The sequence below is a fragment of the Balaenoptera borealis genome (assembly GCF_965194805.1).
Source record: "Balaenoptera borealis genome assembly, chromosome: 9".
In the NCBI taxonomy this organism is placed as follows: Eukaryota; Metazoa; Chordata; class Mammalia; order Artiodactyla; family Balaenopteridae; genus Balaenoptera; species Balaenoptera borealis.
Genome location: NC_138873.1, coordinates 21,090,798 through 21,107,649, shown reverse-complemented (window position 1 = coordinate 21,107,649; position 16,852 = coordinate 21,090,798). Strand labels below are relative to the sequence as shown.

Genomic DNA, 16,852 nt, shown 5'->3' with positions numbered 1-16,852 from the left:
AGCACACTGCTTCCCTTTTTTGCTTCTCTTCACACCCTTAGCTGAACAAGTTGTTTCCCTTCCTCAGAACCACCACCACCTACCTACCTCCTAAATATTGCTTAAGACATCTTCTTCAGTGCGGTTTACCACAGTAATCCCACCTAATTCCTGTCATTCCAGTAATCTGTTAGCGCCACTGTCTTTTCCAAATATTTATCTCCTATATGTGTTTTGGTCTTTATCCATGGTTATAATATCCTCACTGTGGCTTAACTGCAGCTAACACTGCTTTTGGTGTTCGGGTAAGGATAATTACTGTGTACACATAAGAAGCGTGTTGCAAAACAGGAAGCCTTTGCAACAAAATCGGTGCATACAGTAGGCACTCAACACATATTTATGGCTACTAGAGATCGGCCGATGTACAGAACACATTGGAATTTTAGGCGTGTATAGGCTTATTTTAACAAATCAGCTTATTATATTACATCATCTATAACAGTGCTATTCTTAAGAGCCATAATTTATCTCTCTCTTTAATTCTTTCAAGTGCCTTCCTCCAGGGGCATTCCCAGATCTAATTATAATGTGGTTCGTGTTCATACCACTCAGATGGAAACTCTGTCCTGCTAAATTCTGACTCTTACCTATGCGTTTATATGTTAGTCTGAAAGTTAAAAGTTCATTTCATGAAAGTTAGAGGCAAAAGATGCATTTCCCTTAACCAGGTATCAAAAGAGGCATAGATTAGTGGCAGTTCTGTGTGTATAGCTCTGAAGGTACCATATATTCAGTACATAACACACACAGCATTCACTGTCAATCAGCCAGCCTACTGTGTCACTTACTGATTTTGAGTATATATTGTCTTTCTATAATATAAAAATCCTTTACAGGCAGAAACTACATCTCATATATTCATTTCCCTCAGGGAAGTGAGTACCTAATAGGCACTCAAGAAATGTTGATAATTCAGACTAAATGTACTATTTCTAAAAAAGGACCTATCTCCTAAAAGAGTAGTTTTTACCCTCTGTCGTATCATGGATGCCTTTGAAAATCTGATTAAATGCACATACTTAACATCTGTATACCCAACAGAATTGCACTTGTTAGGGTGGCTTTTAGAGCCAAGTTGAGAAACTCCTCCAAAAGCCAGTGCTCGGAGGTGAACCCTTCCCTCCATGCTCAGTCTCAGAACCTGGACCAGCTCTGCATATTTCACACCTGGACTGCTAACAACAGATTGCAGGTCAGTCTACGGGCCTCCGCCCTCTTCTCCAAACTACCAGCCTCTTCTCCAAATTACTACCAGAGCCATCTTTCTAACATCCTGACCAAATCATGTTTTTCAGTTCTTAGACTTATCAGAAGAAAACAAACCCTTCAGGACAGTAGACGAGGCCTGTTTTGAGCTGCTCCCTTCCCCCCTACGTCTTGAGCCTCACCCCTGTTCCCATCCGCCGCTGCCCTCTGCGCACGTGCGCTTCGAGGACGAGGCCCAGGGCTTTCCCAGAGCCTGCTGTCGCCTCCCGTTCAGTCTTTACATCGCAGCTAAAGACTGGACCCTGCTGAGGGGCCTCCCCAGGTCTCATCAACCTCCGCCACCTGCACAGCTCCGTCAAAGCCCTTAGGTTACATTTGAATGGTGTTTGCATGACTATCTCCCCAGCCATGTGTCTTCTCATCTTTCTGTCCTTAGGCCTGGCTTATTGTAGGAACACAAGAAATATTTGTTGAAACAGTGAACTGGACACTGCAAAGCACAACTGTCATACAAAAACTATAGTAATCACTTGAGATACAGCCATAAAGGCTAAAATGCATCCACATCCTGCATCCCTTTTCCCCTGCGGTGTTTGGTCTGAGGGCTAGCAAAGCCTTTTAAAGGTAATGTGTGAAAGTACATACCTTTTCTAAAGCCTCTCACCTCATTAATTTATATCTGGAAATGAAGGCTTTGCCACAGTCTGGCTGCAAGCACTTGTAAGGTCGCTCCCTGGAGTGGGAATAATTGTGGATAGTGAACTTCTCCAGGGTGAGGAACGTCTTGCCACATAATTGGCAGGGGTAGGTGGCCATGGGCTTTGTCTCTCACACCTTCCTTTTCAGATGCGCTGACCAAATGCTGTGCCATTTAAGTACAAATAGAAGGACGGTGCTGAGCACATCAGCAGAGCCACAGCAGCTGAGCGCCAGGCCAGGGGGGAGGCAGCGTTGTGGTCCCGGACCTGGTTCTACCCAGACATGGGCCTCTCAGTTACCACTGTCTCTGCTTCCTGCTTCCCACATCCCAGTTTCCACGCAGTCTCAGGTTGAGAGGAGCAAGTCTGAGGCATGGATGAGGTTCCAGAGCAGAAAGGCAATCTGCATCACTAGAGCTGGGGCACGTCCTGGATCACCAGACTGTCTGTGGAGAGAAGAGGAACAGTTTCCTTGCATTTCATCTGAAAACAATGCTTCTCCTCCCCCACCAGTTCAGCATCAACTCCCCGGAATCAACGTGTTCCTTTAAATGGCTTGAATGCAGCACAACTCTCCATCCTCCTGTGTGCTGTAAGAGGTCCTTCTGCATATAAATCCACCTGTCTGTGCTTCTCCTGGGTGGCAGGAGTCAAGTGCACAGTGTTTTGATGGTAGATGAAGCACACTTTCCCTTGTGATACAGACACCTATTTCCTTAGAGTCGGTATTACCGACTTCAAACCATAATTTCGGGTCATTGTGAAGTTCAGTCTACCAATTCAAAGAAAAAAACAAAAAACCTTCCCAGTGTGTTCAAGTGTTTTACTGGTACAGAAAAAATCATCCCTGCTTATTCAAGCCATGGGCTAGTCCCCTTCACTCACTGTTGGCAGAACATAAGTTGTTTATCACACCTGTCTAAACTTCCAGGGGATGAGCCGAAATAACTTGTATACATATAAGTTAATTTGTGAGGTTACCGTGCAGGACTCAAGTCTACGATGTAGACAAAGTGGGAATAAAGCTAGTTTAGTTCACTGATGTGGTGCCTTTAGAGGGGAGACAAGATTCCCACGGAGACAAAGGGACAGCTCGGGCAGAGCTCAGAGCACATTTAGATGTACAGGCACCAACCTCCAGGAAACTGTTCTACTCTTCTTTTCCCCATTCGTTTCTGGGGACGTTTCCTCATTCCCCAGCCCCAGCCTGGGGGACCAGCTACCTGTTGGAAGGCCACTCCTAGGAGGTGGGCTTGCCGCCTCAACCTGCCTCCAATCCCAGTTATTACCACCCTTCCAACCCAGGCAGATCACCCAAATCCAGGCTCTTCTTCTACCAACAGACCATCATCTGGAAGCCTTACGAGTCCAAAGCAGCATCGTGAACAACACAGTAAAACCCTGGCCACCTAGAAATCCGTGCTATTGTAGATGGAGTTAATCCTCGGGCAAAGGACATGACCTTTCAAGTGCCAAGATTACAAAAAGAATAAAAGAGCGTACTGTGTGCTTACATGAAACTCACTGGAGTAGCTTTCGTACCCAGGCCAGCGTTTTCTGAGCTTTGTCAGGTGAGCAGGGCACCCTCAGCAACCTGACCCATCACAGCAGGTCGTCAAGGCGTCTGTTCCCTGCAGTCATTCATGTACTGCCAACTCTTTGAGAGCTGCTCTTTACTGTTAAAAGTTAATTTTTACTTACCTTTGTAGTTACTTTCAGATCAGAAAGCTGGAGTCTAGCTAGATGAAATTTTACGATAATAATAGTTCAAGCATCTTTAAACATATCAGCACCTAGCACATGCAACCAATAGACAAACACATTCCTTTTTTAAGGGGCAAAACTTGCAGGAAACTTCTTGTGTTCCGCATCAACTAGCTCGGATGTTTTCAGTGTCTGGTCAGAGCTCACAAGGAGCCAGCACCAGACAGACACCCCCTCACCATCCTGCCCCACCTGCTTGGAACCTTCAGAGCTGACGTCTGCACTTTGACCTGACGCTTCAAGCACTGATCCAAAGCCGGGGACACCGGCGTTCTCAGCTAGCATCTTGGCACCAAACCTCCTTTCTGATGGCAACACACACAGAGCTTATTTCTCTGTGACCAAGTGTGACTTGAACTGAGCCCCCGTCCCAGCTCTGTCCAAAGCCCTCTCCCCCAGCTCCTTGTCCTGCACCGTCCGTCTGCCGGTTCACCTCGCCGCCCGGCCTGAGGCATCCCAGCCACCCTGGCCACAAAGTGATTCCTTCCAGGAATTCTAGCCTGTGTGGCCGAGATTTTGCTGCCAGGACTCATGGTGTGTCCTACTTCTCATCCAGCCTAAGTCTGGCTATAATACTGGCCCAGCTATAAAGGCATAGAATTTATCATCATCATTAAATATACTCATTCACTTGAAATTGCTGTGTTTTTTCCAGGTCTATTTTAAGAGATTAAAATGTACACACAATACGAAGTTTGAAATGCATTTTTTTCTTGCTCTCTTTATAGCTGAACTCAAAACAGCGCTAGTCACTCAGGAGCAGGAGCTGGTCTGGCTTCTCACCTACACCAATCCCCTGCATGTATACTTTAAATTCATTCTCCCCAACTCCTGCTTTATGACAGATGACCAGTGTCCAACAGAACTTTCTGTGATGGAAATGGATGGCTATTGAACACTCAAAATGTGATACTGAGAAACTGAAATTTTTATTTTATTTAAGTAGCTACAGGAGGCTAGTGGCTGCTGTACTGGAAGGCACAGGCACTCTCAGTTTCACTGTCAAAAGAGATGAAGGCAAGGCTACCCTTTCCTTCAGGCACAGCTAGGCTGCTCATCTGCCCTCAGGCGTTTCCCTGAAGCACAGAAGGTATTTATGTAGATCCCGTCATTTGTTTTATGAATACACTAGAAAGATTCCCTACTTCAAATTCCAGCTCACCCCTTTGTTAGCTGTCCTGAGTTTCAGTTTGTGTTATCTATCTGATGCATGTAAATGAGCTGGTAGGGACAACCAACTGAAACAAGATGGATCTGAAAGCACTCGGTAATCTAAGAACACACCATACAACTACATGGTAGTATTTATAAACCCTGGGATTAAAAGCAGAAACCATCAGCTGCAAACTGGCACATGGTTCTAACCACTCAACTATGGATATAATAGAAAAGAGACACACGTTCTCTGCTATGTATGCTTCACCATCCGTTACTCATAGTGGGAGGAGCCAGTAGCCTGGATAATACACATGCTCAACACACACAGGACGTAAGAGGTTGCAAGTAAAAACTGGCCTGAGCTCTTTGTTTCTCAACAGATATCAACTTTGATTGCTCACCAACGCACCAAGCATACAAAGGAAAAATAAGATTTATTCAAGAAAAAAGTACCTGCCTTTAGCATTGAATAAAGTTTTCCCAGATGCACTTTCCAGCCACTTCCCTAGATTCAGAAGTCCAACAAGCTGTAGACCTCATTACCTTTCCCTCAGGCCTTCAAAGATGGTGGGTATATAATCAAGGCGTTTTAGACATGGCCATACTGTATTTAAATGTGAGGCATTTCCTCCAACTCTTTCCCCATTAAACTTGCAAAGAACAACAACAACAACAAAACATTAAGTCACTTAAGCGCTTATTTTTATACTTATTAAACTTATTGCATTAATGTCTTTGCCAAGACTTTTATCTTTCTTGAGTTTCGGTCTCTGTGTTAAATACACCTAGTCCAACCCTAAGTGCAAAATTGGTCCTCGAATGTTGAACTGAATTCATTTATAATAGTAAACATTCTTCAGGAAGGCTTTTTTTAATGATGAACTCAAATTCACCAATAGTTATAACATTTCATTCACCATAACTCTATTTCATTAATATGGATCTTCAAATATAAATTATTTGCACTGTTTTCATGATATAATCACAAACTATTATAAACATAGTCTCCCCAACAGATTATAAATTCATTGTGGCTGAGGATCAAAGCCCAGCTATTTTTAAAAAATAGACCGTGTGGATAATACAGCATCTCCCATCACCACGTACTTGACCAGTACTGGCTGGCTGCTGCTGATTCCAATCTTTGGTTGAAACCTGATGAGCTTTCTGGCCACACCCTTAAAACAGACTTGTGATTAACTTTCTATTATTTGGCAAACCTCCAACAATCCTAACCGAGAACTAACAAAGGGATGGTCCTGATGATAATCAGTCAGTTCTGTAACCTGACATACAGATTGCATTTGAGCCTTAAATACGGTAATATTTCAACACCTGTCACCCTGGAAAGATAGTAAGTCTTCCCCCAAAACATCTCAGGACATAATTTTCAATCCCCTTGATTCTAAAAATACTGAGTGAGTGATACAGATCTGCCAGTATGCCAAAGAAGGCTTGTGCCATCTGCTCCATTCTGTTCATGCTGATTATTTTGGGGATGAGAGAGCATCAGATTGGAATAAGAACATATATATATGGCAACAGCCAGGAAGGACTGTGTTCCCTGAGGGCTGATGGTATACGACGGCGGAGGGAGAGGTCAGGGCACAAGTGTAGTTCCAGGACGTCCCCAATGCTGCGTAACACAATCAGCTAATGGGAGACAAATGTTTTACAACATTCTCAAAATAAACCATGACTTCTGGCTTCTATTTCCATTGTCCCCAGTGACACGATGCAAGGCCCATTTCTGAGAGGAAACTGTATTTCCATTTTTAGTCTTCCAACATGGGTACTCCTAAGTTCTTTTCTTGACTCCACTCATCACTCCTTGTGGGCAAGAAGGTTCTACTCCAAACCTTCTCTCCTAGTGTTTTTCTCTCCTAGTCCTGAAACCTGGGATTGTTTTTATATAAATGTGTTAAGGCCAATTTTAAAAGGGCCTCTAATAAGGTTCTGTTTCTTCTAACACTCACAAAATATGAAAGAGCCAATCATGGAGCAGGGCAGGTGGAAATGCATTGTTTATTTGGCTCCAGGAGGCTTCTAGAGAGGGTGCTCCCCTCAATATTTGAAGGACTCTGATAGCAAGTCTCTATCATCTATGAAAAAAACCATCCAGAAACATCAGCTGGAGGAAGAAGATACCCAGAACCTCCAGGTGGTTGCTACTGCTTGTTTTTCATTATGCACATGCATTGTAAAACTTGTTAGGTGTTGTATCTGAGCAAGTACGGTGTTAGAAGAGTTGGGGCTCATTATATGTCTCATCAGCAAAAGGGGAGCTCTTGGGGCTGGGCTAGTAACTTGGTTGAGGATTACAGATGTGAAGCTTGATGAGTACCCTACCAGATAGCTGTGGCTGGGTTCTCGGCCTTAACTGAGAACAGGGGTTCATAAGCGGGGCCCATGGCTGAGAATTCACAAAAATTTTGTGCAAAATTAGGAGGCATGTGTATTAGAGTTCTTGAGAGGGACCATAGCTTTCTTCAGATTTTCTAAGGGGCTCTAGATTTAAACAGGTTAAAGGACACTGACTTAGATGAAAAAAGGGAAAATCCCTCTCAGTGCTATCAATTCAGTTTCACTTTTCACAAAGTCACTGATATTTCCTAAGTGATGGACCATATATTTTGTGCCTCAGTCACTGCATTTTATCAGGTTAAAGTAAAAAAAAAAAGGGAGGGGGTCTATAATTTTCTTTGGAAATTCAAGCAATAAACAACTTGTACAAATTTCGTTTCAAACGTGGGTACCGATGATAATGTAATAGATCCTATCATCTAAGACAGGCCTACCTTTTGACTAGAGGGAAGGCTGCCCTCAAAATCATAGGGATTCATTTGTCAGCATCTTTAAAAATCTTTTATTAAAGTGTGTGTGTATGTATCCTCAATAAAGTACTAAGATGCTATCATTAAAATCCGTAACACCTGAGCTGACATACCACTTGGAAGAAGGCTCTTGCCTAGGATGAACTCTCAGGCTAGATCCCCAAAGCCTGTCACCCCACTATGTCTGCAGACCTCTCTCCCACAGTGGCCCAAAGGCAACCAGAGCTGCAGATCCATCTACTTGGTATCTCCTTAACGTGCCACCTTCTCTCACGCTTCTGTGTTTTCCACACTATGCTATGCTCCTTCCTGGGCTATCCTGCCACCCCTTGTCTACCTGGCCAAGTCCTACTTTCCTTGTCACTCCCAGGCAGAGGAATGAGCTCCTTTTCCACATGGTGAGATGGTGAAACGGGGAGCCCATCAAGAAAGTGACTGGAACAGTCCAGGTGAGCCCGCAGGGGCTTGGGCTAAGGTGGTCATGGTGGAGATAAAACAGAGCACTGAAAACCACGGCTCAATTAGAAAGGGAAGATTGGTTTGGTGAGAAACTGCTTCCACAAAGGGTTCTTCTGTGTTCCCTCCAGAACTATTTATTCAACACCGGGTAGACATCTCCACTTTAATATGTTTGAAACAATTTGCTTCCAGTGGTGGGAAGCATTGGCTGCCCGCCCCCGGTTCTGCTCTGGGGGGCGCCATGCACAGCAAGCCCCTGCCTCCCCCGCCTGCCAAGCAATCAGGTTTGCAGCCTACTGACTCTTCTAAACTGTCACCTTGAGAGGCTTAATTTTGTTAACCCAGTGACTAAGCTCTTATTTTCTTAGAAACAAGGCTGAAGATAAGCAAGAAAGCCAAAGTGAACTGTTTACCTAATATCTAGAGAGAAAATTACACCACAGCTTTAGAACATCAAATCTATGCATTAGACTTAGAAAAAATGAAGAAGGACGGGGTGCTAACCTTCTATTCACAAACAGTATGAGTAATATCTAGTTAAAGATGGCAAATTGAATAAAAGTATGTAGCCCCAGTCTCTCCTGAAACTCTACTAAAACAGTATTAATGAGATATTTTTTTTCAAAAACACAGCCTAAGATAACAGGAAAGGAGAAAACTGCAACAAACTTTTGGAAGCTGGAAAGCAGGTAAACAAGCAGTAACTGACTTAGCCGTCCTAAGAAAGCGGAATTCTAAGCCAGTAATGAAAAGCTATGAAGCAACCTGATTCGCCCTGCAGAACCCATCAAAAGTCTCAAAGTTGGGCACTAGGTACTTCTGGAAGTGGGGATAAGAGTGGGTATAGTAACAGAAAGAGTGGTTTAAAGTCTGTCAGTGCATTCAGCCCTCTGACCCCCTCCCGAAAGAGGGTATGAGAAGGGGGTACTATGCTGAAACAGGGTGAATTAAGTAGAAGTTTGCATACTTCCCCTATTTGCCTATCAGAACAAAGGCAACCAGGCCTATTATACTCTCCAGGACAGGAGACTGAAAGAATCTTCTCTGGGAAAGCTGACTAGCCCAAGAGAAAAGAGCTAACGACAAGGACAAATGGCAGTCCTGAAGGGTTTACCCATATTCCCCTACAACGAAGCCCTTGTTGACAAGCCCTATCTAAGTACACAAAGCTTCCATCAGCTTTTCTATGGCTCCACTCACAAGTCAGTAGGCCTCCAAGGATCACCAGAAATCAGAAGCAAGCATCTATTAGGAAAAACCGACACAGAACAAACAGAAAAAAGCAGCTAGGATAATGAAGAAGAAAAAAGACTGTATGGAGAAAACTTCAGAAACAACTATCATTAATATCCAACAGAGAATAGAGATATCCCTAAAGGAAACGGATTTTAAAAAAAGAAAACAACAAACAACAACAAGGACAGTGACAAGTGCAAGACCCCAGGGGCAGGCATTTGAGTCAAACTTGCTGGGGGAGCACCTGAGAATCCGCAATTTTAATAAACTCCCCTGATGACTCTTAGGCACCTTTATGTTTGCCAATGTGGCTTCTTTTGAGGGTACGTGCTATTTTTACATTTTTGTTAGTCCTAATGCTCACTAGTGATTAGCACCATGAAGCAACATTTTATAACCCAGAGACTAATTAACAGTAGACCATCCATAGGTTAAATTGTTAAAATGTGCATCATTAGACTAAGAAACAGGAAAGAGGAGATAATTTTTAAGTTAATGAAACAGTTTACTATCTTTGTCGTATGAAAAAGGTGCCTATTATCACTGTTCCTTGTTAAACATTTGTACTAGAAGTTGTGGTCGAAACAATAAAGCAATAAAAAGACAAAACTGGAATGGAATAAATCTTTTGCCATTCACAGATGACTATATAGAAAACTCCAAAGAATCCACACATAGAATATGAGAATTAGAAAGTCTGACAAGGTATTTGGTTACAAAAATCAAAATACAAAATCAACTGCATTTTTAAATGCCAGCAAACAGAAATATAATTTAAAATTAATTAGCCACAAAGCAAAGATATCTAGGAATAAATCTAACCAAAGACAAATAAGATATTTATGGAGAAACTACAAAACTATACTAAAAGACAAAAGAAAACCTAAATAAATGGAGAAATATACCATGTTCATGAATAGGGAAATACAGATAGAATTACTGTAATATTGTCAGCTCTCTTCATATCAATATACTGATTCACTGAAGTTCTAATAAAAATTCAACAAGGTTCTTTGTTGGAACTTGACAAGATCATTCTAAAATTTTATATGGAAGAGGAAAAGTCAAGAATAGTCAGGACTTTCTCCACTCAACTGGCTCATTCTCATCATCATACAAACAGACCAAAGAAGAAAAGGTAAAAGATAACAGATAAAAACTTTTTTGAAAAAAAGCTACAGTAATTAAGGCAGTATGATATAGGCACAGGATTAGACAAGTGGACCAATGGAGAAGAATGAGTAGCCGAGAAACAGACCCACTTTTGTATGGAAACTTAATATACGACAGGGCTGGCACTGCAATCATTGGGGAAAGAATGGACTACTTAATAATTGGTTATCCATATGGAAAATAAGGAAACTGGATTCCTACCATACATCATATAGGAAATTAATTCCAGACAGATTACAGGCTTAATGTTTAAAACAAAACTTTAAACCTTTAAAACCTTTAAACCTTTAAGCAAGAACAAAAAAAATAAAAAGATATTTCACAGAAGGGGAAACCCAAGCAGCCAATAAACAAATGAAAATATGTACAGTTTTATCCAGGTTAGATCTCTTGGTCCATCATTAAAATCACTTCCCATGTACATTTTACTCTGTGGGCCTTCCCCCTTCTTGACTGGCAAAACTTCAATCCTGGTTAATTTATTTAATCCCCACCCCTATCCCTGGCACTCCTTATGCCTCCATTCCCTGCCTCTTTTTTTTTTTTCCTTGTGTCATGCACTTACCACATCTGACACTTTTTGTTTTATTTCTTAACACCCCCCTCCCCAACTAGATTGGCAAAAATTAGAAAGTCAGGCGAAACCAAGTAATGCTCAGTGGAAGGGAGAGAGGTAGTATACAAGCCTGGAGTCAGGACGTGTACATTCTAAGATGCTCTTAAGAACTAAGATATGATGCAATTAAATTGCTCTATAAAGACTTATGCATGAAAAAAATTGAAAACAATCATTGAAACTCAAGATGGATAAGAAATATGGTTGTTGAAGGAACAGTTATCTCTTGCTTGGGAGATCAGGAGAGGTTTCATGGAGAAGCCAACGTTAAAGCTGAGCCAGCAAGTTTACCTGGTGTTCAAGGGGGAGGTGGTCTATTGCAGGCCAAGGGAATGAATCAACACAGGGTACTTGAAAATAAGTACTTCAGTATGACTGGATATGGATGTAAACATGGGGGTACCATGAACAAACAGGCTGGAGAGACACAGACCAAATCATAAAGTGCCAGTGATGTATTGCTCTATTGCACTAGGAGAAGGTGGGCTTTTTGTTGTAGTATTTTAGCGGGCTGACTAACATATTTAGTCAAGGGTAGCCACTAACTCTGGGTTTATGTGGAGGTAGAGTGAGGTGGGGAGAAAAGTAGAAACAGGTAGAAAAATGCCAACAAAACACTGTCTCAACAGGAATAGGAGGCATTCCTGTTGAGTGATGGAAAAGGCATAATAAGCACAGGCATCTAAGCCTCAAAGAGCCACAGAAGACCAAGAGGAGCCAAACTACAAGGGGCAGGGAATCCCAGGACCAGTGACTAGGGGAGCCAGGCAACAGGAATCCACTGCAGTAGGCCCCCCTTATCCACAGGGAATATGATCCAAGACCCCCAGTGGATGCCTGAAACCACAGATATTACCAAACTGTACATATGCTATGTCTTTTCCTATACATGCATACTTATGATAAAGTTTAACTTAGAAATTAGGCACAGCCAGAGATTAACAACAAGAACAAAATGGAACAATTATTACAAACACTGTAATGAAAGTTATATGAATGTGGTTTCTCTCTCTCTCAAAATACTTTTTTTCCAAAATATCTTATTGTACAAATTTAGTGCCTTTTCCGTGCCTCAACTAAGCGCTTATTATGAACCGTGGCCGTAACATTTGCGGTTTGAGGTGAGACAGCAAAACTAGCACAAAATTCTCTTTCCTTCTGCACAATTTCACAGATAGAGGATTCCTTCTTACTGTAGATCTTAGCAACCTCAACATATGATTTTCTCTTTATTAAGTTGGTAAGTTTCATCTTTTCGCTTAAAGGAAGCACTTTACGGCTTCTCCTTGGCTCATCCAAATTGACGGCATCACCACTCCTGTGCTTATTAAGTAAAATAAGGGTTATCTGAACACATGCACTGTGATACCGACAGTGGGTCTGATAACTGAGCCAGCTACTAAGTGACCAACAGGCAGGATATGCTGGATGAAGGGATGACTCACGTCCCGGGTAGGATGGAACAGGCCGGCATGAGATTTCATCACGCTACTCAGAATGGTGCACAATTTAAAATTTATGAATTGTTTATTTCTGGAATTTTCCATTTAATATTTTTGCACCGAGGTTGACCGTGGGTAACTGAAACCATGGAAAGTGAAATCTCAAATAAGGAGGGACTACTGTAGTTAAATTAGGACTTAGAAAATGGTAAAGGAAAGAAGGGACAGTGACGGTGGAGAGGGAAAGAAATGTCAAGCCCCAGAAGAAAAACCTAGCAAAACACAGGAGTTCGGAGTTCAGTTTTAGACGTATTGAATTTAATGGTGCCTAACGGGCACTCAGGCCAGCCAGGAGACTTCCACATGGAGGAGACCCTGAGGTCGTCTCCCAGACTAAATAATAGCGAATAATACCCTCGGCTGCAGGGAAGTGGATACCATTCTGAATCTGACTTCTGTAAGTGACTTTGTAAATTACTCTGGGCTCTGTGTATGTGGGTGGCTTCGGAGCGTCAGTAAGGGCGCATGATCAACCTTGATCACCAGTGTCTGTCCTCCCCAAGTGGTCTGGTACAGTGGGGTGGCCTGGGCTGGGGAGGGGTTTGTTTTCTCTACAGCAGGCCGCAGCTAGACTGGTCCTCCCTTAGGGGACCTACTCTGCACTGTGGAGCCAGATGGAAGCGGGCGTGTGGTGGCATGTCCCTCTTGGAGGCTCCAAGGACAGAAGAAGCCTTCTGCCTCAATTCCCTCAGTTCCTCTTAGGTGAGGTAGTGTAGTGACAAGTCTGTGGTGATAAAAATAAGCAAAATGAGAATTAAGTTTGCATTTTAAAAAAATTTGGTAAGATGTTCCAAATAATTTCTAGATGGTGATAATACAAAACAAGATCCTAATAGCTCAAAAATCCTGTTTGGTTGCCCACTCTACGAGAAGAGGTGGGCTTTTATTTTTTTTTTTTTAACAGATGGGAGCCTTTTATTATTATACTGTGTTTAGCACATCAAAGATAACACGTAACTGATTTTGTCAAGACTGGCCACTCCAGGCCCACATGGAGGTGGGGAGAGAAGAAAGAGGTAGAAGCAGATCGAGAATGCCCATAAGACTCTGTCTCGACTGGGATGGCAGGAAGCACTGGAAAAGGCAGAAGCCCAGGAATATGAGCCTCGACGAGCCACAGAAGACGGAGAGAAACCAAGCTACCACGGGCAAAAGAGGACCGCTGACCAGGAGCCAGGCCCCATCACCACGGAGGCGTCATCTGAAGCCATCCTGTTACGACACCACTCCCTCCCGCACCTGCATGGAGTGGAAGCAGGGGGCTTACACAGCTCGGGGCTCCCCAGACAGGGCCAAAGCACCTCCACGGGACCGGTCACTCGGCATAATACCCATCAGGCAGAGAGGAGGGAAGGAAACATCTTTACAGGGTCTTAAATCCTCCCCACTCCTCCTCGCCCCACCTCATACACGGTGTTCTTAAATATTAACATTTAGGAAGAAACAGACAAAGGTCTACAAGCAAGCAAAAGGGGTATGTGCATCCAGAGAGGCAAGCGTGAGGCCCAGGACTGGTTCTCAAGCTGAGATGGGACGGAATGTGTCAGGAAGACTGTTAATGAACTCTAGGTAGCATGGTAGGGGGTGGGGTGGAGCACAGACCCGAAATCCAGACAAGAGCCTTTGGTGTTAGGAGAAGATTTCCTAGTCATTAAAGTCAGCGGCAGGGACTACTCCTTTGTGACAGCTGGAAATATATCCCCCTCCCCCCTCCCAACAAATCCTCGGCTACTCGCCTTTATGCCCTTTACGATGTGTTTCTATAGCTGACAGCGGTGATCTCTTTTCCTGGAACTCTAAGAGCAGGGCACAGAGGAACCAAAACTTACCTAATTATCGGCAGGGCCTATTGTCCTAATACGGTTACCATTCTAGGGAAAAGAAAAGCCTGATTCCTTCCCAGGAAGTGTGTGAGGGCAAAGGCTCACACTGAGAAAAGAAATAAGAAAAGCTTACTAGTCACGTGGATGATGGGAAGCCAGGCGCCCGAGTTAAAATCTCTTGACGGAACCTTAAAAGCTACATGAGATCGGGAAAGGATGCTCAAGACTTGGGTGGACTGTTCCATCCTAAAAAAAACCACCTCTCTAAATAAATAGAAAAAGGGCTGAAAGTGCAGATAACAATATGTCAGCAAAGGGTCGCTAGAGGGCTGAATTAGAGATGACTTTCTTTGTTTTTCCTCTTTGAGTATCTGTACTTTCTAAATTTTTATAATGACTACTTGGGCTGAGTTTAGGAGCGAACCAGGTGGACAAAAGGGAGTAGGTCTATTTCAGGCAGAGGGGAGACCACGTAGAAGCACAGAGGCATGAAGCAACACAGGGCAACACGGATCATGGGGTCTAGTTTGGCTGGAAGGCAGGCGTGAGCAGAAGCGGGGTAGCAGGAGACGGGCCTGCAAAGAAGGCACTGCCCTGAACACAAGGGGTCCGACGCGCCAGGCGGGGGGGATCTGGGAGCCAGTGAAAGTGAGGACGCTGTATCAACAGACTGCTGTCCACAAGAAAAAAGTTACACGTAATCACTAATCCCTCCCCCATGGATAACTTCATTACCCTGCGGGAATAGCAGATTTAAAAGTACTGTTCTGAAACCTCTAAATGGTTCCTTTTTTTCCCACAAGGAGGGCCTGAGACCTAATCTGATTAACTGAATGGACACATGTAATTGGCAGTTTCAAAAAACAATTTACACTTTTTTTTTCCAAGCTTTTTCAATGGATGAACATCCGGAACTCACTTGACTATAAACTGTGTACACAGTTCCGAGAGAAAAGTGAAATTGCTGTGCCCACTCCAAAGCTCACACCCCTTCCTCCAGAAGCAGAGGTCTGCCCACCTCTGCGGCCACATGTGTCATTTACGGGACAAAGCTACTATCCAGTGCTTGACTGAGAATCTTCTCTTGGCCTTTCCACGGCACATCCAATAAATTCAAAGGATGCCAGGCAAACTGTTCACCCAGAAATACTTGGTTAGAAATATGAAAATATTTATCACTAGTCCTTTAAGAGGACCCCAGTTTTTCATTTTTTTTCTTGGTAAGGTGACAGACATTTTATTTCATCCTGTTTCCAGTTTACAAGGAAATGGCACTGGAGAGACAAGGCAACTTTTCCAAGTTACTGCACTGTCTTCTCTGAAAGGGAGAAAGGAATGTCATGGAAGGGGGTGGGGGTGGGGGGAGCTTAAAAAGAGTGGAACACTAGCAAGCAGGGCCTCCTCTCCTTTTCACCTTAAGTCTTTTCTCTCCCTCATTCACAGCTTTAGGTTCTTTGTTTGTTTAACAAACCATTACAGTCATACCCAGTTCAATGGGGAGGAATGTGACCCTCTCTAAGTAGCTGTCCTCGCGGTCCACAGGTGTGGTCCGTCCGCAGCCCATCCGCAGGGGCTTCAACGTGCTGTTCTGCGCCCCTGCCGCCCTGGAGGCCAGGCACCTTGCTCACAACAAGCCCCGGCTGCCCGCTGCCGCGTGCTTGCTGCTCCTTCCCAGTAGCCTATAGCGGCGCCCCACGTTGTTCTTCCTTCCCGGCTTGCCTGGCGATGGCCCTGTCCCTTTTGCCTGAGCTTGTCCCGCTAAGCTCCAGAGACACACAGGGCCTGGGGTGCTCGCCACCCCCTACCTGTCTTCAGCCCACAGACTCACCACCCAATACCTGGCAGTCACATTCCAGGATCTTACTGGTTGTCACGCACACGGTCTTCCAATGTCAATCATACAGTGACCCGAAGATACAAGGGCAAGACACTCCCACCCCACACACACACCCCTAATGAGAACTGCCAGTGCCTTCCTCAGTTCCTAGTAGACATGCTGGCCACGTTGGGATGAATTTCAATTTCTGGCCAAGAAATCAAAATATTATTTAGTAAGAATATTCTATTTCAAATGGAGCCAAAATAACCTTTAGTAAAACAGTATTACATTTCAGTTGAACTCATAAAGTCCTCTCACGCTACTTTGTCTACTAATGCCCATCTGACAGCCCTGTGAGATAGGCTAGAAAGGCATCTTTATCCCCATCTAACAGATGAGGAAACTGAGGTCCAGACACCTCAGTCCTTTGCCCACAGGCACTGACTAATAAAAAGATACTGCAGGTAATACACTGTACTAAGCAAAGCCTAATGCACAGTGTTAACTTCTAAGAGTGTTAAC

The 16,852-nt window shown here is 43.7% G+C and overlaps 1 protein-coding gene across 10 annotated transcripts in view; it reads right to left on the bottom strand.

The window, feature by feature from the left end:
- The window catches only part of PLAGL1 (PLAG1 like zinc finger 1), a 100,156-nt gene that overhangs the window by 4,171 nt on the left and 79,133 nt on the right, over nt 1-16,852 (bottom strand). For 6 of the 10 annotated variants that reach the window (XM_082405522.1, XM_082405530.1, XM_082405526.1 and 3 more), the window contains one exon: nt 1,913-2,392. In XM_082405522.1, coding sequence (XP_082261648.1) covers nt 1,913-2,064 — 152 coding nt within the window. In that variant the 5' untranslated portion in view covers nt 2,065-2,392. Of the gene's footprint in view, nt 1-1,893; nt 2,393-3,460; nt 3,623-16,852 lie in introns of those variants that run through there. The other 4 variants (XM_082405528.1, XM_082405524.1, XM_082405525.1 and 1 more) reach the window with 3 other exon arrangements.